Consider the following 27,629-nt stretch of genomic DNA (forward strand, 5'->3'; position numbering starts at 1 on the left):
GGGACATCACTTCCCCAAGACGCTGCGGCAACATCTGTAATATGGGTGTGGGAAGAGGCCCACCTCTGGGGTTTCGGGGAATGGGGAGGAACCCAGAAGGGGTTGCAGGTCAGAGAGCCAGGCACTCTGCACACAGGAGTGGGTGGGGGTGGGGGGACACAGAGAGAGACAGGGGTCCGGTAGGCTGTCTGGCTGATCCTACGTTTGTATTGTCTTGGTGCTTTTTCCATCTATGCTCATTTTCATCAAGGTAATACACTCGTTCCTTTAAAAATCAAATGATTAGGGCCGCCTGGGGGGCTCAGTCGGTGAGGCATCTGCCTTCGGCTCAGGTCATGATCTTGGGGTCCTGGGATCGAGTGCCGCAGCTCGGGCTCCCTGCTAGGTGGGGAGCCTGCTTCTCCCTCTGCCTCTGCCACTCCCTCTGCTTGTGCTCACTCATGCTCTCTCTGTCAAATAAATGAATAAATTCTTTTTTTAAAAAATCCAATGATTAGGAGGCTTTGCTGCCCACCCCCACCCCCAGCCCCAGCACTTGACTCTGCAGCTCTGTTCAGACCTGCACTAAGTGCTCCTTGGTGACCGTGCCTTTGGGGGTGGGACATAGCTCAGCACCCCCTCCCTGTGCGGTGACCTAGCTCTCCCTGTCACACGTGGGCCACCAGGGGACCTAGGAAGGCTCCCCTTCGTTCAGTCACAGAGCATTTGGTCTATGGACCCGACCAGCACCCGCTCTGCGGTGGGAGCCCCCTTCAGTCCTGCCTTTCCATCATCTCAGGTGGGGCCCATTTCACATGTGTCCCCACATAGTCCGGCAGCTCCTGGTGCCATGGGCCTCGTCTCTCTCTTCTCTTGCTCCCTGAGCCTCCTGTCCCTGGGTCCCCGGAATGTCTGTGCCGAAGGTGACGGTCCCCTCTGACTCCTCCCCCCAGGTCTGAAGGCCTCCCTAGAGCGGCTGCAGTTGGAGTACGTGGACGTGGTGTTTGCCAACCGCCCTGACCCCAACACGCCCATGGAAGGTAGGTTCTCTCTGCCGGCTGCCACCAGGCCACCCGGGCCGCTGGTCACAGGCGCTGGTGAGGGCGGGCGGGGGCACTCAGGGCCCACAGGTGCGCCCTGGCACCTCCAGGCTGACACCCGCTGGGGCCTGGCTTTGGGTCCGCTCCCGCTCCCCACCCGGTTCCACGCCGCCTCCTGGGTTTGGAACTGTGTGGAATGTTCTCCCCTCTCAGCTGTTGATATTTTGTAGCTAAACGAAGTCACGAGATGAGATGATGGCTCTTCGCAACTGCTGTGTTCTTTTCAATCACATTCCCGCTCTGCCGTTCTGCGGGGGGCTTCAGGGGTCTTTTGCTCTGGGGGATAAATTGTTACTTAGAGGAGAAAAAAATGTGCAGTGCTTTGAAAAGCAGTTTTGGTTTCTTGGCGCTTATCTATTCTTCCCACTCCTGCGATCTCCCCCCCCCATCCCCCCCCCCCCGACTTCCTGCTTCAGACTCTCATTTGTGCTTTGCTGCTTCGGGAATTTGGAAAATTAAGTTGTGTTCAAGTTATTTTTTCTTCATTTGTTCCTCTCTATACACATATATACCGTGCACACGTGCGTGTATATATGTGTGTATGTGGCGTGTGTGGTTGGTGGGTTTTTTGGTGTTTTGGGTTTTTTTAACCAAACAAGTACTCTGTGAAGATTTGTGCTTCCCTCCCCTGCCCTCTGTCATACCGCGCCTCTCCGTGTTCCCACAGCTATAAACTCTGGTCTCTTTAAATCTTTCTTTATCACCAGGGGACCCATTTAGTTCCTCCAAGTCAAGGACATTCATCATAGAAGGTACACAGTACCCTTAGCCCGACTATTGACTCCTGTGTCCAAGCTGCATTTTATGAGACAGTGGTTTTATTTACACCACTCTCTTTCCCCCCAAGACAAACTTCTCCATAAAATGCATAAAGGAAAAATAAGCACCCTATGAGAACATCTTGCAAGTGAAGGAAAAGCAAAGCGGTGTGGAGCCCCTGCCGCCCCGCCCCTGCCTGGCCCGCCTGTCATTTCATCCCTCCCGCCCCCTGTGCATGACCCGCGGCCCGCCCCCCCGCCTTGCACTGCCGTGATCCTTGGGGGGCCGGCTGTCTGTCTGCTAGGGCTCCTATTGATTTGGGGATGCTGTGATCAGCGCCTAAAACCTTGACCCTGGATGGTCTGGGAGAGGGTTGGGGAGACCAGGGGCCCACGGGAGCGAACATCAGGGACCCCGGAACATGTGGCTTCCAACAAGTCTTAACTTCATAGGGCACGTTTGCTAAGCTCCAGCTTCCAGCGGAAGCAAAACCCCCCCTCCCAGCATGCTGGCTCCTCCGTGAGCATGACGGCTGCGCGTGGGGCTCATGTCCCCTGGACGGGCTGGGCCACCTGCCACTCTCACCCCTTGCCATGCAGCCTGACCCCTCCATCAAAACCGAGTCATTTGCCTCCTTGAACAATACCGACGTGAGCTGGCAAAACTCTGAGACCTGGAGCAGCCTCTGGCCAGGCTTGGTCTCTGCCTGCCCCTAAGCTAAGGGCCTCCGCAGGACCCCACCCCAAGGGCAGGCCATGATCTCCCTGGGAGCCAGGCTGCGTCCCACGATGGACAGGCTCCTGCCTGCCAACTGGCACCGCCACCTGACCCCTCCCATGTATTATTTGTGACGAGACAGTAGGTACTGTGGGTTCTGGCAGCAGCTAGACGGATTTGGCGCTGCTTCTGTTCAACAGTATTAAATATTGAGGTGAAGGACAGTTGTCCCTAGTTGTCCCTGTTCCTGGGGCCGCTGACATGGACATGGGCAGAAGCACAGAGCGCTGTGCTCCCGTGTGTGGGCTGCACCCACCGCCGTCCGCTGCCCAGGGACCCCTTCTCTCTCAGGCCAGCCACCGGCTCTCGCGAGCTCCTGCCCCAGGAGCCTGTCCCCCCCCCCCCGGCACCCGGGGGACTCCCCTCTCGGCATGGAAGGGGCGGTGCACGCATCGTGTCATGTCCCTCGTTTCTCCGGTCCGGAGAGAGCCGCGCTCCAGGGATCGAGAGGCAGCCAGGCTGGCGGGCGGGGGTGTCCCCCACTTCCCTCTCCGGCATGTGGGCCTAAGCCTTGGCCGGAAAGAATCGGCAGCAATGCTGCATGGTCACCAGGGCCCCTAAGGGTGTTTCTAAAGAATGTGACAAGGACAGCCGGCCGGGGGCCTGAGCTTGGGTTTGGGTGTGGGCAGATCTCTTGCTGGGACCCTCAGGCCTTCCGACAGGGCGGTCTCCTTCGCACTGAGTGGTGTTGGCAGTCAAACCCAGCAGCCTGTTGGTGGACCCTGGGGGTTGGGGCGGGGTTCGAGCCTCCCTGCCAGCCCTCCTTCCGAGGATAGGCAGAGAGGAGCCCAGTCCCTGCTCTCGGAAGGAAGGAGAGGGCACGGTTGGCCTGCAGGTCTGGTAGCCCACGTGTGATTTTTCAGGGGTCCTGGGCAAACCCACTGAGACCAACACCCCAGAAGCCCCAGCTACCTTAGCTTTCTGCTGAAAGAGGGGACCTCGGCCAAAGGGGCACTCAGGGACCCAGGACACCCCAAAACAGAGGTGCTGCTCTCAGCGGGAGAAAGTGCCCAAGGGCCTGTGCCATTTGGAGGGGGAACTTTATGAACAAAGCCCTCCTTCTCCTTCCTTCCTCTGGCTCTCCCACCCCCTGCCGTCTTCAGGGACCCCAGCCCCCCGCCCATCTTGGGAGCAGATGAGGAGTAAGCCACCTGGGGAGAGACGGGACTTCCAGGGGTCAAGGTTGCTGCTTCGTTTCTAGACACACTTGTTCTCCAGCCCTACTTCCCGCCCTGCCTCTGGCAGTGGGACTTGCAAGCACTGTATGGGATCAGTGAGGAATCTGATGAGGCAGCCCTTCCCCCCCGCTAAGCTAAGAGACAGCTCGAAAATTTTCAATTGGAGGCCGAGTCTGTTTTAAAAACCACAACATCCCCGTGGACTGAAACCGCCTGGCGTGGGAGCGATAGGAAGGCTGTAACCGGCAGATCTCTGTTTCTTGAAAATTTTAAGTACTGGGAAGAATCTATGACCCTGCTGGGGTGAGGGTCCCTTGCCTGATACAAGCTGGTTTGAGAACCTGGGACAGATACAAACGGGGCTTTCCGTGACTACTTCCAGCTCTGGGGGACATGAGGGGAGCTCCACTCTGCAGCCCCCACCCTCTGGGAGCATCTAGGGCCCCGCCCTGCCCTTTGTCCTGACAGGTGCCACTATGACCTCTCCGTTCAATTCTCAGATCCCAGTGCAAATCCGGAATAGCCTGAAGTAGGAAACTAAAATCAGGCAACAACTGTGTTGACTTGCTGTTGCCTTTTGCCAACCTGATTCTTCCCCAAACTAGAAAACCCGCCCCCTTCCATTCGACAGTCCAAAACCACATTCTCTGATATCACCTTTCCCTCATCTCTCCAATCTGCCATAGAGGTGCCACAGTCCATCTAGAGCCCATTTTTCAAAGATCCATCCCCCAAGGATGGGGAAATGGTTTTCAAGACCAGCTTCTTGGATCGTGGTTCCCTTTTTCCCGTGGTCCCGAAAGCCCCTGCCACACCCGACTTGGGAGCCAGGAAGTACACTGCTTGCAAGACACCTTTGCAGCTCCCCCTCCTCCCGGCGCCCCACCTGTATTTGCAGAATGTCCCCAGGCTGGGCCTCACGCCCCCGGGCGCCTCACCCCCAACCTGCAGTTTCCCCTTCTCTCCCGACAGAGACCGTGCGCGCCATGACCCATGTCATTAACCAGGGGATGGCCATGTACTGGGGCACGTCGCGCTGGAGCTCCATGGAGATCATGGTACGGTGATGACCTCTCCACATGTGTGTGTCCGTGGGACGTGGGCTCCCAGCCCCATTCTAGGGATGAACATCCAGGACTCCAGTGCCCTTGGTCCCAATGGCATGGATAACTGGGTCCTACCTGGTGACGTGCGGCAGCTACTTCCGTAGGCAGGGCTCTTAACTTGAATCCCAGCACTGTGTGGCCCTGGACAGATGGCTTAACCTCTCTGAGCCGTGGTTTCCCCACCCGCAGAACAAGACCACTAGGATGACCTAGCACCCCCCAAGGCTATTCTGAGGACTGAGAGAACAGGTGTGAAGCTCTCAGCAGAGGAGCCGTGGCTCAGCTATCACTCAGCCGCAGTAACAGTGCCAGCCACGTGCCCCGAGCTTTCGTGACGCTCCAGTTGCCGTTAGATTTGAGGGCTCCCGTGGACTAACTCCCATTTAATCCTCACAGCACCCTACAAGGTAAGTGTTGCTGTCATCCTGTTTTTCCAATGTGGATGTTGAGGCACAGAGAGGTTAAGTAATACACCCAAGGTCACACGGCCCATGTTAAGGTCAGTCTCCAGGCTGTGCAGCTCTGGGCCTGGACTTGCTCAGAATGTGAGCCGCTGTTGGGAGCCCTGCTTCCATCTCATAATCCCTGATATTTCCCCTCTCCCACCCTTTCAGGAAAGCGTCCCCTCCCCTATCCCTTCCCCCCAGGGAGCCATCAGAGACAGAGGGCTGCAGATGTTTCTTGATATTTCTGGGTATCCCAGAAGGGTCAGCAGGATGCCTCCCTCACCCTCAGAGGCAGGCAGCTGGAGGCCCAGGGTGTTGGAGAGCAGAGTTCTGGGGACCAGGTCTTCCAAAGGCTGACCTTCCACCCCTGCTTCCAGGCCCCCTCCCAGCCTCAGCCCTTCCCATGCCCCTCCTCCCAGAATTCCCCACATCCTGGTGTCCTTGGGAGGGGGTTTCTCCTCTGGTGAGCCCCAGATTTCTGCTTCATCAAAAATATGAAGCAGAATTTCCAAGTTCAACACAATTCTAGATGCCTGCGATTTTAATCACCCTTTGGCATTTGCAGTATTAACGAGCATTGGGCATTTTTCTGAGGCTGCCTGGAGCCAGCACAGAGCTCACCGAGGTGTCCGTGTCTTATCCTCATTTTACAAATGCAGTAGCTGGGTCTCAAACCAAAGGGGAAAGGGCCTCTCAGGCTGGTGGGCTGGGCTTCCTCAGGAGTCTGTCTGGAGACAGCAGCCCTGGCTCACACCCGTCTGGTGGGAGTGGAAGGAGAGTCTGCAGAGTCCAGGCCTTGAGCTCCAAGTTCCAGAAATGGGCTGATGCTGGCCACTCTCCCCTCCTGGCGTAGCATTTCCTGCCGCTGCCACCGTCATCCCAGGGCCAGGGCCCTGCAATCATGATCTTGATAAAAACAGTAACAGCATAGCAGGCAGGCACTGTCCTGAAGACTGTGAACAACGTTGGCTCATTTGATCCTCAACGACAGATGGGGAAACTGAGGCAGAGAGGGGTGAGCTCTTTGTCCAAGGCCACCCGGCCAATAAGTGCCAGAACCCAAATCTCACTACTGAGTTGTGCGTTCCCCCCACGCCTTCAGCTGTGGGGTTCCCCCTTTTCCCAGCCGAGGGGATGGGGGGACAGGCTAACAGTTTCCCAGGAAAGCCATGAATCTCCCCAGAGAGGAGGGTGGGGGGATAGCAGGTCCGCCTGCTCTTTCCTGGGGATGCATTTGTGTCGCCTGTCCTGCTGCCCAGGCAGCCCCCAGACCCACTGACGGACAGGGACCGCCCATGGCCTCATTTGCATCCCTAGGAGGCCTACTCTGTGGCCCGGCAGTTCAACCTGATCCCGCCCATCTGCGAGCAGGCCGAGTACCACATGTTCCAGCGCGAGAAGGTGGAAGTACAGCTGCCCGAGCTCTTCCACAAGATAGGTGGGCTGCCCCGCCCCTTCCCCTCGCCCCGCCCCGGCCCGCCCCGCCTCCTCTCTCCCTTGCTCCGCCCTTCACCCCCGCCTCCGCACCCCCTTTTCCGGAACCCTGGGCCTGATGTCTCCTGGCTTTCCTCTCCCAGGAGTGGGCGCCATGACCTGGTCCCCTCTGGCCTGCGGCATCGTTTCTGGAAAGTACGACAGTGGCATCCCGCCCTACTCGAGAGCCTCCTTGAAGGTGAAGGAGTGGCCAGGGTGGGAGGAGGGGACGCGCAGGCGACAGGCATTTTGGACCTATGGGGCTTTGGGGCCGCCTTCCGGGGGCTGGGCCACTGTGGTGGGTGGATCCACGACAGAGAACCTGGAGCCCCTGCTGACCATATCCCACCTCTGGAAAGGCTGCCCTTCCACTCCGTCACCACCCCCCACCTCAGTTGGACCTTCACAGCCTGGACCAGCCTACCTGGGCTATTTGGGATGGCCCCTGCAGCGACAGATACCCCCCCACACACACATTCTGTGGCCCATCCCCGAATCCCCTGGGCTGAGGGCTGCAGAGCTGCCTCATGGGTCAAGCAGAGGTGATCTACTGGGACAAGACCCCCCCCAACTTAGCCACATCTCTGCAGTGGGGATGAAGGAAGATCTCCAAAATGCAGGGTTTGGGGGAGAAGTCAGAGAAAGGCCCACCCAGGTCAGGGCAGATCCAGTCCTGGAGTCCCCCTGCCTCGGGTTCGAGGGCAGGATGGCCTGTCCCACCCACTCCTGCCCTATCCACAGCCAAGTCAGGGAGTTCCCTGGAAGGCACTGCAATCCCAGGGGTGGGGGCAGGTGAAACCACAGCTCCCCCAGAGCTTGGGGTAGGGGTCCTCGGGGCCAAAGGCCAAAGCATTCCTTCCCAGGCTTCCAGGCTCCTTGTCCTAGCTCAGGGGTCCAGGCTCAGCAACCCCCCATGTGGGCTTCAGATTCCACAGGCCCCATCCTTCCAACTGCCCAGCTCTGTTCTATGGTGGGACGAGGTTAGGCCGGGGGTGCGGATGCTGCCTTGGCACGGATCCTCGGCCGTCTGTATACCGAGGTCCAGGTGACCTGCCCTCACCTGTGAGCTGTGCTCTTCACCCCCCACAACCAGGGCTACCAGTGGCTGAAGGACAAGATCCTGAGTGAGGAGGGCCGGCGCCAGCAGGCCAAGCTGAAGGAGCTGCAGGCCATCGCCGAGCGCCTGGGCTGCACCCTCCCCCAGCTAGCCATAGGTAACAGGACATGGGGGGGTCGGGTTGACCGTTGTCCCTGGGGCCATGTCAGAAGTCCTTGAGTGCCGGGACCACTCCTTCCATTAGCCAGCCTTAAGTAACGGGGCCCAACATTCATGGGACGAGAAGGGTGGGGGGTCATCCCTGAGCATGGGGGCCACCTCTCCGCCTGGAAGCAGCTGGTGCCAGGGCTCTCCCAGAACCCTCTCCAGCCCCATCCCGACATGCTGAGCTGCAGGCTCGCCAGGACCCTCCTGGGCACCCTCAGCCCCATGACCGAGAGGCTGGATCTCTGTGGCCCAGTTAGGGACAGGGCAGCACCAGGAAGGGCCCCGGCACTGGGTGTGTGTCCCTCACTCTGGTCTTCCTACCCCAGCCTGGTGCCTGAGGAACGAGGGAGTCAGCTCCGTGCTCCTGGGTGCTTCCAGCGCAGACCAGCTAATGGAGAACATTGGAGCAATACAGGCAAGTTGGGGAGGGGGCTGCTGGGTATGTCCCCCCCCAGGCCCTTGGGCGGAACTCGGGGTCGCAGTCAGTCATCTGTCCAGCCCATGTTTGTTGGGCACATGCAATGGGCCAGGCAGTTCTAAGCGTCTGGGCTACAGCAGAGATCCCCTAAAAGCCCCGCTCTGAAAGAGCAGACAGCACTGAACGCAAGACGTGAGGAAATTAGACTGTGAGGGTGATAGGCCCTAGAGCAGGGGCAGGTGAGTTGGTGGGCACAGAAGGGCGGCGGTGCTGTGGGCCCAGGCCGAAGGGGGTCGTGGGGTAGGCTTGTTGAGAAAGTGACATGTGAGCAAAGGCTCCCAGGGTGAAGACTGGGACCTGCAGACACCTGGAGGAAACTTGTCCAGGAGCAGAGGCGGCTCAGGTGGCATAGGTGGGCGTGGCCTGGAGCAGAGAGGGTGGGGCAGTGCCCGGGGCACTAGGGACTTTGGTGGCAGTTGAGTGAAACAGGAGCCCCCTGAGAGCAGAGGAGGGGTCTAGTCCCCACCTACATTTTAAAAGGATCCCTCTCTCCCTGGCTGCTGAGTGGAGGAAAGACTTTAGGGAACAGGAGGGGGGGCAGGGAGATATGCAGGGAAGTGACAGCAGGCGCCCTCCAAGAGGGTTAGATCCTGCATGTTGAGGAAGGTGAGGCTAACAGGACGGGGACAAGGGTGAGCGAGAGCGTGGTCAGAGGGAGCCCGTGGCTTCTGTCACCTGCAAGGGCAGCCTTGCTGTTGGCTCAAGTAGGGAAGGCTAGGAAAAGTAGTTTGGGGGGGGCAGAAATCAGTGCCTGGCCCTGGAATCTGTATTTGTGTGCCCTCTAGATGGGTTCTAGAGCATTCTGGAGCTTGAGGCGCAGAGATAAACCCGGGCAGGCTTCCTCTCTGCCCCAGATTTCTGGAACACAGAAGCAGCATAGCCTCCTTCTGCTTCAGCTAGAAGCCTGATGTGATGAGGCAGGACAGGCTGGCGGTGACCGGAAGATTGTCACCCAGCCTCCTCCACAGGCCAGGCCAGTCTTGGCGGGATTCTGGTTAGTTCTTGTCCTGTCGCACACAGGTCCTTCCGAAACTGTCGTCTTCCATTATCCACGAGATTGATAGTATTTTGGGCAATAAACCCTACAGCAAAAAGGACTACAGATCCTAAGAAGACCCCGGCCGCTTGCCTGGACACTTTCCGTTTCCCTCCTAGTCTCTCTTGTCCGCTCGCTTAAGCTGTTTTGAAGCCAAGTCAGGGGTGTGGTTTGCATCAAAAAGAAAACACCACGGGTGAGATGTCGTCAGGGAAAAGATCTCAAAAGTTGCTGCAAGACACCATTCGCTGCTTCGCGGGACCGAATTCAGATCCGTGCCGGGGAGACCGCGTGGATGGGGCAGGATGTTGGACAAGTCCTACCCCAGCCCCCCTGCAGCCACCGCTCACCCTCCAGGAAGAAACCACGCGGCTGCTCCCGCCTCTGCCCTTCCCAGAGACGCCTCCGGTCCGGGCCAGGCCAAGACCCGGCTGGGTCCTGCGGGCAGCAGGGCTGGCCTCTCCTCTGCTGAGAACCCCCACCTGGTGTTGGGGGCAAGAAAGAGGAAACCAGGTCTGGCCCTTCCTGGGGCCCCCTCCGCTGGGGCGCTGGACGTTGGGTGGGGCCTCCCCGGTGGGGGTCTCCCTCACCCTCCCTCTTGCCGAGGGCTCCCGGCATTTTATGATGGGCCCGACCTCCAATTCATTCCGCACTTCCTTCAGCACCGCCACCTGCCCAGCGGGTCTCTCAGGGGCCTTCCGAGCTGTCCCTTCACCCCCACCCCCACCCTTGCCGGCAGGGGCCGAGACCTAGTGGGATTCACTATCAGGTGGGGCCCACAGGAAGTTCGGGGTCTAACCGAGTGCATTGCCCTGCCAGCTTTCCCCCTGCACAGTTGACGAGCCCTGTGCCCAGAGCAGCCCTGAGCACGGGGGAGGGGCCTGAGGAGCGGGCTCCAGCCCGGGTCCCTCCGGGACCCCCACCTGCCCTCCTGGCCAAGCGCTCCATTCACCGCCCCTCTGTCCTGGCCCCTGGAGGCCCTCGAGGTCGCGCCTATGTAGCTAGCCTGTGGCTGCTGCGTGCAGGGGAGCGTGCTCCGCTCTGCCTGGGCAGTGGCCTTCAGGTCTGCAGAGAGACCGCACTTAGGTCCTTTTAGTGAGGGCGGGTCCCTGGGGCTTTCTGTGCGGCATGCCCAGGGCCTGGGGGGCCTGAACATCTAGCAGGAGCCCCCACAATCTAGGAAAAGACCCCAGGAGCCTCTCCCTGGAGCAGTGCCTTCTTCAAGGCCTCGGATCCAGCCGGGGTGAGGCACCCCACGTTAGGGTGCTAAGTCTGGGTGCCCAGAGCTTGTCCCCTGGGCAGACAGGCAGCAGGACCGCCCCCGGACCTGCACACACACCCCTGTGAAGAGGGCAGGATGGCTGAGTTAGTCATTTCCTTCCGTGCACCCACCCCCAGCCTGGAACAGACTGAGGACAGAGTTGAGGAAGGACAGACAGAACCGTCAGCCCCAGGCTGGGAAGATGGAGGAGGGGAGGCGCCTGCAGCCAGGAGCCCCAGCTCCCACGGTTCTGAGGTATCAGCTTCTGCTGGCCACGTGGGGGCAGGGGCCAGGAGCCCACGCCGTAGGGCGGCCCCCACCTTGACACCCCCAACACCTTCACCCGCACTGTAGGTGACTGGGTCTGCTTTGCCTTCAGACAAGCTGCTGTTGGAGGGGCTCCTCCTGCCATTCTCAGAGGGCCTGCTGGCCAGTCCTGGCTGGGCCGAGGCCTGGGAAAGACACACACGCAAGGGGGGACCTAGGGAGGGGGACAACTTCCATTCCTGACATTTGTGCTGACCCTGGAGTCTAGAACCCTCCCCCCGCCCCCGGACCAGGCCCTTGGGGGTCATTTCCACCAAAACACGAGGCACACTGTGGGTGTGGCAAGCTCATCCCCACAGGGCCGCCTGGCCTGCGGCCACTCCCCACCACCGCACGGGATGGGCAGGGACCAGTGCTCTGGGCCAGGCAGCTCCAGCCATACCGAGGGACTGGACTGCCCACCCCTCGCTGGGGGAAGAGCGGCTGGGCCCCCTTCACACTGCTCCCCCTACCCCGGCCTGCCCACTGCCAGAAGATAGGCCAGGGCCCGAGGGCGGGGCCACTGCCCCCCTCACCAGGAGCCACACCTGGGAAGGCCACACGTTTGCCAGAGGGAGACGAGGGCCCTCAGAGTTGAGCTGTGCCAAGGCCGAAATGCCCATTGGCAGGACCCAAGCTGCTTCCTGACCCTGGGGGCGCCACCCACAGCCTGGCTCCCGTGTCCTCTTTTTCCCACAGCCGCTATTAGGGAGGCCAGGGTTCTGTTTCCTGGGGGACGGCCCCCAACTTAGAAGGGGGCTGGTGTGGGGGAGGGGGTCAGGTGGGGCCCAAGGGCAGCCAGAGTCTGGAGACAGGAGGCCGGGCAGAGACAGGCCCTGTAGGAGTGGCCCAGGCCCCACAGTGGGTTTAAGGCCAGCTGGCCTCATGCCACCTGGTGAAGGGCAGCCCCCCCAGGAGCCCCAGCTGCCTGCCGGCCAGCCTCCAGCCCTCCCCTTGAGGCAGAGTGTGCCCAAGGGGACCCTTGGGGAGTACCCAACACAGGACAGAGGCCCAGGCTGAGTGCAGGGCTGGCCTCAGTCTCCCTCGCTGACACACGGAGCACCCACCATTTCTCATCCCAAATCCCCTGCGAATCCGAGGTCCCGAGGACGACAGAGGGGCTTACTGCGTCTTCTGTCCTCTGCCGTCATGTAAATAACGCGCTTTTCTTCTCTCCCCGTTTTTTAACGACTGCGGCCCCTCAGCTAACTGCATTCCCTACCATAGGCAGAGACGGCCTTACGCCTCATGCTTCCAGACGACACTCAGCCGAGATACAACCACCGTATTTATGGAATGACAAATAAAACCCCAGCCTGGCGGGGGTCTGCGGCTTTCTGCTCCTCTCATTTCCAGGGCCCGGTCTGTGGGCAGTGGCGGGGGGGGGGGGGGGGGGGGGGGGGGGAGTGGAGAAGGCTGCCACCTGCAGGGGCCGGCCGACTGCCCCCAATTCCAAAATTCTGAACCTGGGTCAAAGGGTAGAGTTGGGGAAAAGGGCCCTGGGGAGAAGCTGAGACTGGGGACTCTGAGGCCCCCCATAGCCCAAGTGATTCGGGGATGGGGTGCCCCCCCACTACCCTCCACACACACATTCTCTGTTGCTGGGAAGCTGCTCGCTGTCTGGGTGCAGAGAGATCAGGGTCCAGGGAGGCCCACCGGGTGCCACTGGGGGGCTCAGCTTCTCTGAAGCCATGTCGTGTTTGCATTTAGGGGTGCAGGCAGGAGAGACGGGCACCACCCTTTCCTGGGCCCCCCTTTCCCAGCAAGCCCCTCAGCCTCATGAGGCCATGTCTTCTCAGGTGGGAGCTGGCTTCAGGTACTACCCCGTCCCCCACGTGCCTCCCCCGTCTCTAGCTCCCACCCCCACCCTAGATGAGTGAGAATCGAGGAAAACACTTTGAGTGAATCCTTTCCCAAAGGATTTATTAAAACACAGAAAACCAAGACACACACACAGAGTACAAAGTAAAGGGGATTGTGTTGGCTGCAGTCCCTGTCCGGCCGCCCACGTGTCCTGCCAAGGACTGGATGGGTCGCCACTCACGGGGGCTCAGCTTCCAGCTCTAACCCCCTGGCCAGGACCCTCCCAGCTGGGACCCTCCCGACTCACCCCAAAAGTCCCTGGCCCCTTTGCTGGCCTAGGGCTGTACCCAGGGCCAGGGGCTTGGCCCCCCTTAGCTGGACCAGCTGCCAACCTGGGTGGGGGTCTGCTCCCCCATCCCCCCACACTCCGATGCACAGGGGGCACGACCTTTCCCTCATCTCCAGCACACAGGAGCTGAGGGGGGCTGGGACCCCCATCTCCATGTCAGGGGTTCAGGACATACACACACACCCAACGGGCCCTTTCTGGGTTATCGCACCTAAAAAAATACTTTTGTTTAAAAAAAATCTGAAAACTAAGAAAAAAACCCAAAACACAACGCCAATGACTTTGGGCTGACGCACCACGACCTGTAAACTTGCGGAGATATAAAATGGGACAGGAGCCAGCTTCCTCGCCGAGATCGCGGTGGGCACAGGACAGCCACAGGCGCAGGGAAGGGCAGGACCTCCCCCGCCCCCCACCTCCCAGCCAGGCCCCCCTGCCCAATCGCTGGAGGCACGCCTGTCCCTGAGCCCACCCTCTCAGGCCCTGGGACCCGACATTTGGGAGCAAGAGCTGCGGTGTCACTGGGGCAAGACTTGACCAGCCAGTTCAGGCTGGGGAGGCCCCCCTGGGGCCCTGGAAAGGGACCCCCGAGGAGCGGGAGGGCGGGCACCGGCACCAGCTGTGGCTATCAGCAGGACCTTGGCCATAACTTGCAGAAAGCAAAGGAGCTTCCACAGGCGGCTTGCAGGGAGGGTCTGCTCACAGGGAACGCACTTCCGGGGCAGGCGCGTGCGAGGGGGGGCCCTCCGGACGTGGTCGGTCCAGCCCAAGCTCCCCTCGTCTCCCGGGAGCCCAGCAGGCAATGCTTTCCGCAACTGTGGCCCCCAGGTGGTTCAACGGAAAGCCCGCTCAGCCTGGTTTAAATAATAGGGTGGCTGGAAACAAAAACGCGGGCTGGCACGGTAGGCTTCTGCTCATACGCAAAGCCCCTCACTCTGCCAGCAGCAAAATCCAAATCCCCCAGCCGGGGAATGCTGAGGACCACGGACGCCCCGCTCCCCGACGCCACGCGTGGCAGGAGGTAACTGAGAAACTAAGAAGAAAACAGTCTGAGATCCATTTTCCTCTCCCAAACCAGCAGACCAGAAACCGACTGCCCGAAGCCCCCCACCTCACTCTGGGCCTCCAGGTGCTGATGGTGGAGAACTGAGCCCTTCCCAGACCTAGCCATCGCAGACACGAGCTCTGGCCCCGTGGAGGAGGGCCAGGGGGAGGCCTGGCCTGGAAGCAAAGATGGGGGGACAGAGGGAAGCTTCCTGGGGATGAAGGGCTGACAGCAAGGGGACCACCAGCCCTTGGGGCAAGGCAGTGGAGATGCGGGCCCCAGCCCTGTCACCGTGGGCCTCCTGGCTGGACACTCCAGACCCATCCACTGTGGCCAGGGGAGGCCAGCACTGTGCCCAATGAGGCCAGCCCCAGGGCTGACTCAAGGTCTGGGAGGGGAGTGTCACAGGGCTCCAGGATGGGAGGGGGCTCATGTGGTCACCTTGCCTGTGGCCTGAACAAGGAGCCTTTGCAGGGAGGCACCGAGCAGAGGACACCACAAGCCTGTGCTCACGCCCCGTGGGAACCAGTGGCCTGGGGCGACCCTGCCCTTCCCAGAAGGAGAGGTCAGCGCTGCTGCACGCGGCCTGGAAAGCTGTGTGCCGCCTTCAGGGTGCTCGCCCCTGCACCCACCCACGGTCCCAAGGCAGAGGCAGCCTCAGGGGTTCTGACTGAGACTGAAGTGAGGGAACACCAAGATGGAAGAGGCTTTGGGGTCCAGCCCTCAAGGGATTCACAGAGAGCCATTTACAGAGGACACCTGGGACCCCATGAGACCGGGCTAATTGCCCAAGAGGCCCCAGACAGGCCCCTATATCTTGGCCCCTCCTGGATTCTGTAGCCAGGACACTTCCCCAGGAAGCCCCCTGTCCAAGGCTGGGAAAACCCTTCAGGCTGAGCCAGGCAGAGGAAGCATCGGACACAGGCCCAGGGCCTGGCCCACTCCTCCCCACCAGCGGGGGCCCTCACGGGAGACCACCGGCTGAGTGCAGGAAGGGGCCCAGTGGGGGTCCCCCACAGGAAGCCTGGGATGCTCCAGCTAGGAGGGCTGGACGGTCATCAGGTCCTGTCCCCAGCCTCCACATCCAGCTTTCCCCTGGCCCTCCGACAACGCAGCAAGGACAGCTGTGGCCCCGGTCCAGGTGGCAAGTGACCAGATCGGGGCCTCTCCGAGGACAGGAGGACAGGGATAAGTCCGGGCCCCGAGGGGTGGCCAAGTTTCCTTACATCTGTGGCCATGAGGCCGAACAGGGAGTGTGTACCTACAAGGGGTGTGACGGGCCTCCCAGGGCACAGGGCAGGACCAGGGTCTCCTGGGCCACCCTCAGTGCCACTGTGATGTGCCCTGCTAGGATGCCAACCACATCCCCACAGAGGGCAAGCCCTTCCTGCAGATGCCGAGACTAAGGCTCTCGCAGCCCCATGCCACGTGCGCAGGCTTCTCCCCTCCCTCCCGGGGGCCCAGGCTGCATGTGGCCTTCCCTGCAGAACGGCCGTAGTCCACTGCTGCTAACAGAGTCCAGGGCCTGCAAGACAGGCTGGGCCAGGGACAGACACCTGCTGACAGGCTCCCCTCCCCACCAGAGGCAGCACATACCTGGTGGTCTCCAGCCCCGGCAGGAAGGGGGCAGAAGACACCCCCAGCCCCGGGCACCAGCTGAGGTCTCTACCCTGGGGCCCAGGCAGCCACTCCCCAGTCCTGACCCATCCAGCACGGGGAAGCCCCGAGGGGCAAGGGCCAGAACACAGGCAGTCAGGCAGTACAGACGGGGTGGGGTGGGCGGGGGCACACGGAGGGCTCCCCAGGCGGACTGAGTCCACGGGGCAGCAGCAGGGTTTCTGGGATCTTCCCTCGCAGTCTGGAGCCCATTGACAGAGAGACGTGAGTGTGGCAGGTTAGACCCCTCCATACGTCACTCAACTTTTATATCAAGACAGACTTCGTTCAAGTCTTCAATAGGAAAGTGCAAAAGATGTACAAAGAAATGAAATCTCCTCTAAGAAGTTGTCCGGCAAAGCGGCCAAGGGGCACGTCCCGGTGTGGTGGGTGTGATGCTGGGGGACACTGGCATGGTGATGAGGTGGCACTTCTGAGCTCCGGCCCAGCCAGGCTGGGCCTTGTCCCCCATGGGATGGCATTACTTAGTTTCCCTTTCCGTCCCAAGGTGGCAAGGCTCCTAAAAAGGCGGTAGCTTTTCTCTCCTGTGGGGGTCGGGCAGGTGGCCCGGCGGGCGTGGCTGCAAGAGGCCAGTCACGGTCACCCGGCTGCGCGGCCAGGTCTGCGTTAGAGGGGAGCAACCCACCACCCGTCCCAGCCACCTCCCATCAGAAGGAGGTCCCGAGCCAAGGCCCCCCTGCCACGTTGGAGGGCCAGAGAGGCCCTGGGAAGAGAGCGTTCTGAGGGGGTGGTCAGTCTGGAAACCGGGGGGCCCGGGGGGCCCGGGGGGAGGAGGCCGGAGTGAACTGGCAGTTCTCCGGGAGTAAGCTCCCCTCTCCTAGCCATTTTGACCCTGAGCCACCCCCCTTGCCCTGGGTGGGCAGCCGATGTCCTGGGGTGCCCACCACCCCGCCGGGCAGTGGAGGTGGAGCCGTGCAGACCAGGTTTGGGGCAGACTCACTGCCGTGGACACACGGGAGCACGCCCGCCGGCATCAGGGCCGATCCTGGCCAGGCCCAACTCGCCAGCCCGAGGAGGGGGACAAGGGACGGTGGGGCGTGCAGGGGCAGGCTTACCTCAGCTGGAAATGAGCACTGCAACAGAGGGAAATCGCGGGGACAGCTAGATATCTGTGAGAGAGAGAGAAGCTCGGCTTGCCTGCGGTGACGGGGGGAAGGCCGGGCCCCCGAGGGGCGCCCCTGCACGGGCTGCCCAGAAGCGGCAGGCACCTACCGGTCACATAGGGCCCCAGGGGCATCTGGTTGTAGTTGACAATCCCTCCCGGTCCAGGGCCCCGGAAGTTGGGCCCAAAGTTGTTGTTGTACATCTGGGAGTTGCCGAAAGCGCCCTGGAGGCAAGGACCCAGGTTTAAAGGTCGTAGTCCCACACCCCTCACCCAAGCCCCCACCCAGGGGCGCCCAGGGCTTGCGTGACGGGGACCGGGCCCAGGGCGCACGGGCCGAACCTGACCTGCTGGATGGTGGGGTCGCCGGCTCGGTTGGTCAGGCGGCTCAGGATGCTGCGCTCCGACATCTGGAGGCGGGCGGCCACAGGGGGGATGCGGGACAGCATGGAGGGCAGGCGCGTCACGTCCGCTTTCATGTCACTCAGCAGCTCCTCCAGCTGGTTCAGGACTGCGGGAGGGAAGGGGGGACGGGAAGAGCTGTGGCCCACCAGCGGGCTGGTGCTTATCTGCGAGGGGGCCATCGCCCTCCCCGGCCGCGGGCACAGAGGGCGCTCCTCGCTGGCCCTCCAGGCCCACAAAGCGGAGACACGCCACCTGGGCCAACAGCACATTTCCCCAGGGGCCCAAGGGCTGCCCAGGGAGAGCCAGAAACTCTGAGCCAACACTGGGCTTCCACCAGGCCCTCCGCCAGCCCCGACTCCCAGGGAGGCCTGCGGCCCAGGACCCCGCTGCCTCAGGAGACATCTCCCAGACACAGCAGGGTTCAGCAAGTCCGGGGGCTCTCGTGTGAGCTTGGCCTCCCCCGTCCCTCTAAGCAGCCTGGGAGCTTCCTGAAGACCTGGAGCACAGGAGTCTGAATCCCGGAGATCGTGGCCAGTTACTTCACCACCCTGAGCATCGACGTCCCTGTCTTTAAAATGGGGTAATAAACCTCACCACTTAAGGATATTACGAGCATTAAAGAGACGCCGTGTTTAAAGCATGTTGTCAGGCCTTGATAAGCAAGAGTGTGTAAGACTTCTGAGTTAGACCCCTAGACCAGGGCCTACAGGGAGCAGACTTCGAGAAGTCCAGAGAAGGGAGGGACTAACTTTCCCTGGACTGGATGATGGACTGTCCCATCCTGGCCAGGAAGCTACACCCTCTGGGCTGACCCCTGCCCCATCAGTGGCCTCATCGACGGCCAAGGACCCACAGGGCAGGAGGAAGGCAGGTAGCCGGCCTCTGGGAAGTGGGCTTGCTCACCCTTGTGCAGGACGGCATTGGCTGGCTTGTTCCCGGCCAGGGACTCCTTGGACAAGTGCTGGTGGCTCTCAGCAAGGCACTCCACCTCGGCCAGGCGGGCGTTGAGGGCCATGGCGGGGTGGCTGGGGTCCTGGGTCATGTTAAGGTACGCGGCCCTCCGGAGCTGCTCCTCGATGACCAGGGCCTGCTCCAGCAGCTGTGGGATGAGGCCGGAGGCACTGAGCGCTGGCCTGGCCCCTCCTCCACCAGCACCCACCCCCACGGGCCCTGGTCTGCTCGTAGCCCCTCTCTTGGAGCTCTCACCAATCTGGGTTCTCTGCACCATCACCCAGAGCAGGGACACCCGCCCAGGGGGCCCTGGGCCAGATCCAGGACCCAACACACTGTTCATTGACCGACTACATGACTGACTACATGGTGGACAGCCTGGCCCACGTCCAGATATATGAGGAGGGGGCTGCTGCTGCCTTGCCCCGGGCCCGCCATGTCATCTGTCTTCTTGGGGCAGCCCCTCCCCTGCAGGCTCTGGCCTTCGGGGACTGACCTTGAACCTGCGGGCCAGAAACTTGTTCTTCATTTCCAGGTAGTTGCCCTTGTGGATCTCAGACTTGAAGGGCTCGTTGAGGATCATGTATCTCGGGTCATTCTGGATGTCCTGCCAGCGGGCATAGCCGTGCCTGGGTGGGGCACCGTTAAGGGCAAACCGGGCCATGGGGTGGGAGGTGGGAGGGCGAGGGGGGACCAGCCTGGGTTCAGCACCTGGCGGTGTGCTTTCAGACACGTCATTAACCGTGGCTGCAAGGTGAGCAAGTTGATGATGGCGACAGGATAGCAGACCCTGACAGGTGCCCTCAGGGGCCCAGACAGCACTGAGGCTTCAGGGACCGCACCCTTCGTCCTAACAATCCAGAGGGTGGAAACTTCAAGTCCCAACGCCCACACCTGTGACCTCATTTGGAAATGGGGTCTTTGTAGGTGTAGGTAAGAAGGGGTCATCCTGGAGGCGCCTGGGTGGCGCGGTCGTTAAGCGTTTGCCTTCGACTCAGGGTGTGATCCCGGTGTTATGGGATCGAGCCCCACATCAGGCTCCGCTGCTATGAGCCTGCTTCTTCCTCTCCCACTCCCCCTGCTTGTGTTCCCTTTCTCGCTGGCTGTCTCTATCTCTGCCAACTAAATAAATAAAATCTTAAAAAAAAAAAAGGGGGGTCATCCTGGATTAGGGTGGGCACAAACCCAGTGACTCCCATCCTTCTAAGAAGAGGACATCTGGACCCAGACACACAGACACCCAGGGAAGAAGACCATCTGAGTACAGGGGAGAGACAGCAGTGGGGCAGCTGCCCAGAGAACCAAGGACTGACAGCTGCCGCCGGAAGCTGGCGGAGGCAAGGAAGGGTCCTCCCCGAGAGCCGTCAAGGGAACAAGGACACACAAGAAAATTATCGTGCCCAAGGTCCCACGGTTAGTGGGGGGCACAGTCAGGATTTGAACCCAGGCAGGCTGGCTCCAAACACCTTCACCTCCATGACAGGAATCAGTACACTATGGCCCCCAGGCCACATGGGCACCCAGCCCATTTTTTTAAACTTTTACTGGAAGGTGGTCTCACTCACTGGTTTACTATCACGCGTGGCTGCTTCTGCTAAAATGAGAGAGGAGTAATCACTCCGCAAAGCCTGAAACATTCACTCTCTGGCCCCTTCCAGGAAAGGTTGGCTGACCCCTATTCTAGAACACTCCCCCTCTCCTATAACCAGGTCAGCTTTGCTGAGGGGCTTTCCGTGGGCAGCTGTGTGGCCCTCCCCTTGCCCCTGGGAGGTCTGTGCTCAAATGTCACCTCTGAGCACCCATTAGAAAATGCAACCCCCACCCCCAACACTCCATTTGCCCCTTGCCTGCCCTGTCCTGTTCTGTTGAACGCCACACTTCGCTAACCTACGGCATTCCCCATCTGTCCCCAGCAGGATGTGAGCCCCAGGAAGACAGGGATTGGGGAATGCTGTTCAGGGTTGCACCCTCCACGCCTGGCACATAAGAGACGAGCAATCAAGACTGAATGAATGACTACGAGCCCACCATAAATGGCAATGCCCCCTTCAGGCATCATTACTGGGAGGAGGGGAGGTGTGTATCAGCCAGGAGTTAGGGCTATTTGTTGTGAAGTCAGAGGGATGGGCTGTGGCTTATTAGCTGTGTGTCCCTGCGCAAGTCACGTGGCCTCTCTGAGCATCATTTCCTCCCCTGTATAACGGGAACCACAGCGGTGCCCCTCGAGGCTGCTGTGCGGACGGAGTGAGCACGGGGCATAAGGCACGAGCCACAGCCGTGGTCATCATCGTCATCGCCATCACCAGTAAAGGGTCCTCAGCACCGGATCCAGAGCGCTGGCTCCTGACTCCTCACCCCACACACCCCATGTCCCTCCTTGTGGTCCTCAGAAGAATAGGCCGGAGTCCCGCCCCGCCGGGTTTGGCCAAGGATACGTCACGATGCCTGCCAGCAGCCAGTAGTCATGGCGTCGGTGCCAGATGTCGTAGATTTTCCCCGAGGACACAGCAGCACGTTCCTCATTCTGCCACAGTGTGTGCAACTCTGGGAAGCCAGCCGAGGGGAGCGGAATGAGGTGCCCCCCCAGTCCCTCACAGAGGCAGGCATAGGAAAGCATCTTCCTTATCACCCACCATCTCCCCAGCCCTGGAAGTTCAGTATTCCAGGGTTGCCAGGAAAGCTTATATACTGTACTTCCATGAACCATTCACACCTTAGTATAAAATGAGCATCTGCCCAGACTCCCAGGACCCACAGAGTTAGGAAGCCCGTGACAACCACCACCCAGCTCTCTGCCCACAGCCTCAGCCCAATACCTGTGAAGCCCCCATCTGCAATGTTGAACATGAATTTGAACTTCCCATTCTTGTCCTCCTTCTTCCCCTCCTCATCTTCCTCTTTGTCACCATTTTGCTGTGTTTCAAAGGGCTCCTTCTCCTCCACTTTGGTGTCATCTACGGGAGGATGGACCCATATTCATTTATCCATCTGAAAGGTACTGCCCAGGGGCCTCTGTCTGCCAAGCACCGGGGACTGGGGGCCCAAAGGCAAGTGGGAGCCATATCTCCTCATCCTCAAGGGGCTCACAGCAAAGAGGGATTTTAAACAGACAAACCAGCACCCCCTCTCTCTGCCCTGAGCAGGGAGGGTGGGCTCCAGGCCCAGGTGCTGCTCCCCCACTCAATCAGGACCACCTGGGAACCCAGGGCCGAGCGCTGTGAAAAGTGCACATTAAGTTAGAGGCCAGCAGTGCTGTCCTGGGGAGTCCCATCTGAGGATGAGTGTTCCAGAACATTCCAGCACCTACAGGTACACAAAGTCTCTGACTGAGCCCCAAATGCTCCAGACCAAGCTCTATGACTCGCTCACTTTTCTCCCAGTGGTGGCTGGAGCCACAGGAGGGATTAGGAGAGGGGTGGCATTTCCCCCCGGCCGAGGGCTGGGGAGCCCGGGCTCCTGCCCACCAGTGCCAGTGGGCGGGTGGGTGGGTTAATGGATGGATGGTGGCGCCCATGGAAGCAGCAGGAGGCCCAACAGGTCCAAATGGTGCCCTCGAGAGCCCAAGGGTCACAGGATAGAGCGCAAACAAGAGCCCCAAACCTGGCCTGAAACCACTGCCGTCCCCTCTGCTGTGGATCAAGCTTAGCTCCAGCTTGTCCAGAATTTTCTCCTTCTCAGGAAGCACTTCTTCTGCAAGACAAAGGGTGTTTGCTGAGTAGGGACAGGTCCAGGACAGACAAAGGGGACCCCGGGCTGGTGGCTTTCTAACTCCATTTCACCCACACATAGAATCCCACCTATCACGTTACTGAGGAGTCCAACAGGGGCCATCAAGGACGGGTCCTCTGGGAAGGCAGGGATGGGGGGGCATGGACCCCAACACCCATCGGCTTGCCCCTTCCCTCTCACCGCCACCCCAGCAGCACCCCACCCCCAAACTCCTCAAGGCACAGTCTCGAAATCCTCCCTACCACAACGATAAGCAGAGGACTCAACGTTCGGGCAACATGGCAGGACTTCCTTAACACAAAACCCTCTTACAAACACCCAGAAATGTCAGGCAAAATCTATCACCTTGGAAGAACACACAGTGAGCTCACAGGGAGACAAGGAAATTGTCGATGCCATAAAGAGAAGGGGGTGAGTGGATGCCAGGCAGAGGCCTGGGGGGCTGGGGCTGCATCTTGACATGCAGACAGGGAGGACGAGACTACATGCCCCAAAGATCAGAGAACCTGCCTTGGTTCTCCAACACCCTCCAGCTGCTGTGCACTCAACGAAAGACAGAAAGTTCCATCTGACGTCCCATCACTGAGCTGCCAAGGCCATGACCATGACCGTGGAATCTAAACCCTGCCACCCCAGCAGAGAGAGTGCCATAAAAATTGGTCCCAAACCAGCCAGTCCACCAGTGACACCACAGGGCCTGGGGCTTCTGGAAATGGAGCAGAGACATTCCTGCTACTCAGGTGACACAGGGCTCCCAAGGATAATACAATCCCTATAAAGGTGCACCCAACCACAATTCAGAAACATGTATCCATCCACCAGTGAGAGAGACAAGAAAGACGAGAATCCATAATAAGACAAGTCCACAAAAAAAAGGGGAAACTAGAAAAAGCCAGCTAAAACTTCTAGAAATAAAATACACAATCATTAACATTTTAAACATTTTCACTGCAGAAATCTGAGATGTCCTCCAAGACTTCCGGGCCCTGGAGTACAAGTGGGGCGTGGGATGGGCCACAGGTGACCCTCCAAGAGGGAGATTATCTGGGTGGGCCTGACCTCATCACCCCAGTCCTCGAAAAGCAGGTTTTTCTCCAACCAGTCACAGAAAAGAACATCAGTGAACAGCCCCCATCTGACAGCCGGCAAGGAAATGGGGCCTCGGGCCCCCTCCCCAAGGAGCTGATGTCGGCCAGCAAGAGAGGGCTTGGAAGCAGGTTTTTCCCCTTGAGCTGCCAGATGAGAACTCAGCCCAGCCAACACCTTGATGTTGGTCTTTCAAGACCCTCAGCAGAGGACTGAGCCACACCATGTCAGACTTGTTACCCACTGTATTGGCAGCTCGTACATGGGAGGTGTTTGAAGAACTGAGGTTATAATAATTCGTTTTGCAGCCACAGAAAATAACACAAATAGCAAGTATGATGAAGCAAAACAGGATAAAGCAAACAGGATAAAGAAAAAAGCAGAAGCTAGAGCTAATGATGACTCAAAAAGCCTTAGAGAGGGGAGCCTGGTTGGCTCGGTCAGTTAAGAGTCTGACTTTGACTCATGTCATGATCTCAGGGTCCTGGGATCGAGCCCCATGTCCAGGTGCTGTGCTCGGAGGGGAGTCTGCTTGTTTCTCTTTCTCTACTCCTTCCCCCGCTTGTGCACTCACGTGCGTGGGGGCGCTCTCTCTCTCTCTCTCTCTCAAATAAATAAATAAAATCTTAAAAAAAAAAAAGAAAAGAAAAGCTGTGCAAGAGAGACAGGCAAAAAAGAAGACAGAACAGATCCACCAGCCCCCATCTTTGGCTAACCTTGTACCTGCTTTCTTTTCTTCCTCACGTTTGGAGTTTGTTGTTGAACAAAGACATATTTCTGTTTACTGCTGATCGCCTGCCTACCCGGCTAGAATACAAATCCATGTGAAGGCTGGGCTATTTTGGTGTATTGCTTGTGTCCCCGGGACTCAGGATAGCACCCAACACACAGCAGGCCTTCAATACATGTTTGCTGGATGAATGAAGGAATCAATGAGTAGTAGGAATGCCAGGAGAAAATAAACATAATGGGGACAAAGACAATACTCAAAGAGGGAATGAGTGGGAATTTTCTCACAATCAATGAAAGACATAATACTCAGCTTTAAGAATCACAATCACAAGCAAGATAATTAAAAATTTCATTGGAGTGAAACCACACATGACCAAACACAAACAGAGTATCTTAAAAGTGGTCTTATCATGTCAGGAAAGACAGAAAAGGCAGATTTCCCACAAAGGAACAACAATTACCTTGAAAGCAGCCTTCTCAGCACAGTGGAAGCCAGAATACACAGGGAATGAACATCTTCAAAGTGCTGAGGGAAGGCGCACCTGGGTGGCTCAGTCAGTTAAGCATCCAACTCCTGATCTTGGCCCAGGTCCTGACCTCAGGGTTGTGAGTTCAAGCCTTGTGTTGGACTCCACACTGGGTGTGGAGCCTACTTAAAAAAGAAGTGCTGAGGGAAAACCCCTATCCTATCTTGTCCTTTGCTAATTATTATTCAGGAGTAAAGGGAAAAATAACACACAATGAGAGAATCTTCCACACACAGAAATTTGCTGAAAGCACCATTAAAGGGTATACTTTAGGAAGAAAGACACTTTAGGAAGCAATGATCAAAAAGAAAGCAAACACAAAACTGCTAAGAATGGTAAGATCTAAATAAGGATTAAAGATTTAGAAATAGGCACCATAACAAATTTGGGAAATGAAAACAAGCTGAAACTAAAACACTGAGCAGCAGCATGTGGAAGATGGAAAGGGAATGGGGCTACCCACAGCCCTTCTCTTATTCAAGAGGGATACATGTTAAAAGCTTAAGAGTATAAATTAGGATTGACACTTTCTGAAGGAGTTAAGGATGAAAAGGGAAATATAAAAAAAAAGTCTGATCAATCCAAGAGACAGCAGGAAAGGAGGAAAAAGAAGCCAAGGGTAATATAAAGTACAAAATAAGAGAGTAGAAATACATCCAAATAGCTAGCTATTACAATAAATGTAAAGAGATCAAACTTGCCAGCTAAAAGATAGAGATTCTGTGAGTGAACTGAAGATAAACCCTGCTATGCACAGTTTATAAGACATATACCTAAAATGTAATTACACAGATTACAAGTAAAGGAATAAATGTCAACTATACTTCAATAAAAAATGTTTTAAAGTAAAGGAGGGGGCTCCTGGGTGGCACAGTGGTTAGGCGTCTGCCTTCGGCTCAGGGCGTGATCCCGGCGTTATGGGATCGAGCCCCACATCAGGCTCTTCCTCTATGAGCCTGCTTCTTCCTCTCCCACCCCCCCGTTTGTGTTCCCTTTCTCGCTGGCTGTCTCTATCTCTGTCGAATAAAGAAATTAAAAAAAAAATCTTTAAAAAAAAAAAATAATAAAAAAATAAAGTAAAGGAATGGAAGAAACGCTTGCAGATCATATATCTGATATGGAACATGTATCTATAAAGAACTCCTACAACTCAGTAATAAAAAGATAACCCAATTAAAAATGAGCAAAGCACCTAAAAAGACATTTCTCCAACAGAGATATACAAATGGCACATGAAAAGAAACTCAGCATCTTTATGCATATGGAAATACAAATCAAAACCATTTGAGATACCCCTTCTCACCCCTTCTCATTTGATTATATGACTATGATCAAAAGACAAATGTTGTCAGAGGCACCTGGGTGGTTCAGTCGGTTGAGCGTCTGACTCTCAACTTTGAATCAGGTCATGATCTCAGGGTCATGAGATTGAGCCTCTCAGACCTGGCTCTGCACTCAGTAGGAGGTCTTCTTGGGATTCTCTCTCCCTCTCCCTCTGCCCCCCACCCCGCTTGTGCTCACTCTCTCTCTCAAATAAATGAATCTTAAAAAAAAAAAAAAGACAAGCATTGTCAAAGATGTGGACAAATCAGAACCCTCATACATTGCTGATGGGAATGTAAAACGGTACAGCCACTGGAGAAAACAATCTGGCAGTTCCTCAAAATACTAAACATAGAGTTACCATACAATCCAGCAATTTCACTCCGAGGTAGATACCCAACAGAATTGAAACTTATGTCCACACAAAAAACAGTGCATAAATGTTCACAGCAGCCAAAAATTAAAAACAACTGAAATGTCCATCAACTCATGGCTGGATAAATAATAATGCCCTGTATTTATACCAAGGACAAAGGGATGAAGCCCTGGTCCACGCCACAAGGTGGACGAACCTGGAAAACATGATGCTAAGTGCAAGAAGCCAGACATGAAAGGGCATCTATTTTACGACTCCACTTACATGAAATGTCCAGAACACACCAATTCATAGAGACAGAAAGAAGATAAGTGATTGCTGGGGTGGAGAGGAAGAAATGGGTAATAAATGCTAATGGACGTGGGGTTTCTTTTTGGAGTGATGAAAATATTCTAAGATTATTTGTGCTGATGGTTGCACAACTCTGCAAATATACTAAAAATCACCAACTTGTACATTTTAAATGGGTGACCTGTGGGGCACCTGGGTGGCTCAGTTGGTTAAGTGTCCAACTCTTTTTTTTTTTTTAAGATTTTATTTATTTATTCGACAGAGATAGAGACAGTCAGTGAGAGAGGGAACACAAGCAGGGGGAGTGAGAGAGGAAGAAGCAGGCTCATAGCAGAGGAGCCTGATGTGGGGCTCGATCCCATAATGCCGGGATCACGCCCTGAGCCAAAGGCAGATGCTTAACCGCTGTGCCACCCAGGCGCCCCTAAGCGTCCAACTCTTGATTTTGGCTCGGGTCATGGTCTCAGGATCCTGGGATCGAGCCCCACATCGGGCTCTGTGCTCGGTGGGGAGTCTACTTGTCCCTCTGCTCCTCCCCCTCCTTCCCCTGCTCCTGCTTGCTCCTCTCTCTCAAATAAACCAAAAAAAAATCTTTAAAAATAAATTAATAAAATAAGTGGATGAACTGTATCCTGTGTGATTATATCACAAAAAAGTGTGTGTACATGTATTTTTCTAAGTAAAAGGATATTAAAACATACATCAAATGTAAACTCAACAAAAGTAAGATCCATCCAAATCAGCCTAAACAAACCTTAAAGCACAAAGTACCAGGAGGAATAAAAGAGTCATTATGTAAGAGGCACACTTCCCAGAAAAATATCAAAACCTAAGCCAATATGCACCTAACAGCCAGTCTTGAATGATACGAGGGCTACTCCGACACCGATCCAGTCATAGTGAGAGATCCTGACACAAGTCTCGCAGTCTTGACAGGTCAAAGCAAAGCCAGAAATGAGTAAGGATATAAGAAACCCAAACAAGATAATGATCTGACACGTGTATCTAGAACCTCACACCCGGCGATTCAGAGAATAGGCATATCTTTTCAAGCACGCGTGACCACTTAC

At 57.4% G+C, this 27,629-nt stretch overlaps 2 protein-coding genes across 12 annotated transcripts in view; one reads left to right on the plus strand and one right to left on the minus strand.

Moving 5' to 3' along the window:
- KCNAB2 (potassium voltage-gated channel subfamily A regulatory beta subunit 2) overlaps positions 1-12,497 on the plus strand; it is an 87,159-nt gene extending 74,662 nt beyond the window's left edge. For 8 of the 11 annotated variants that reach the window (XM_034671123.1, XM_034671129.1, XM_034671125.1 and 5 more), the window contains 7 exons: positions 933-1,019; positions 4,745-4,851; positions 6,663-6,783; positions 6,923-7,017; positions 7,912-8,032; positions 8,409-8,497; positions 9,581-12,497. In XM_034671123.1, coding sequence (XP_034527014.1) covers positions 933-1,019; positions 4,745-4,851; positions 6,663-6,783; positions 6,923-7,017; positions 7,912-8,032; positions 8,409-8,497; positions 9,581-9,670 — 710 coding nt within the window. In that variant the 3' untranslated portion in view covers positions 9,671-12,497. The remainder of the gene's footprint in view (positions 1-932; positions 1,020-4,744; positions 4,852-6,662; positions 6,784-6,922; positions 7,018-7,911; positions 8,033-8,408; positions 8,498-9,580) is intronic. The other 3 variants (XM_034671128.1, XM_034671130.1, XM_034671132.1) reach the window with 1 other exon arrangement.
- A 4,006-nt stretch (positions 12,498-16,503) lies between these two features.
- CHD5 (chromodomain helicase DNA binding protein 5) overlaps positions 16,504-27,629 on the minus strand; it is a 53,293-nt gene continuing 42,167 nt past the window's right edge. Inside the window, exons 34-42 of the mRNA XM_034671443.1 lie at positions 22,096-22,185; positions 21,312-21,449; positions 20,931-21,039; positions 18,992-19,124; positions 18,448-18,643; positions 17,487-17,650; positions 17,250-17,364; positions 17,093-17,146; positions 16,504-16,596 (exon numbers count right to left, since the gene is read on the minus strand). Of these exons, the coding sequence (XP_034527334.1) occupies positions 17,139-17,146; positions 17,250-17,364; positions 17,487-17,650; positions 18,448-18,643; positions 18,992-19,124; positions 20,931-21,039; positions 21,312-21,449; positions 22,096-22,185 (953 nt within the window). The 3' untranslated portion in view covers positions 16,504-16,596; positions 17,093-17,138. The remainder of the gene's footprint in view (positions 16,597-17,092; positions 17,147-17,249; positions 17,365-17,486; positions 17,651-18,447; positions 18,644-18,991; positions 19,125-20,930; positions 21,040-21,311; positions 21,450-22,095; positions 22,186-27,629) is intronic.

Source organism: Ailuropoda melanoleuca, chromosome 11 (genome assembly GCF_002007445.2).
Source record: "Ailuropoda melanoleuca isolate Jingjing chromosome 11, ASM200744v2, whole genome shotgun sequence".
Taxonomy (NCBI): Eukaryota; Metazoa; Chordata; class Mammalia; order Carnivora; family Ursidae; genus Ailuropoda; species Ailuropoda melanoleuca.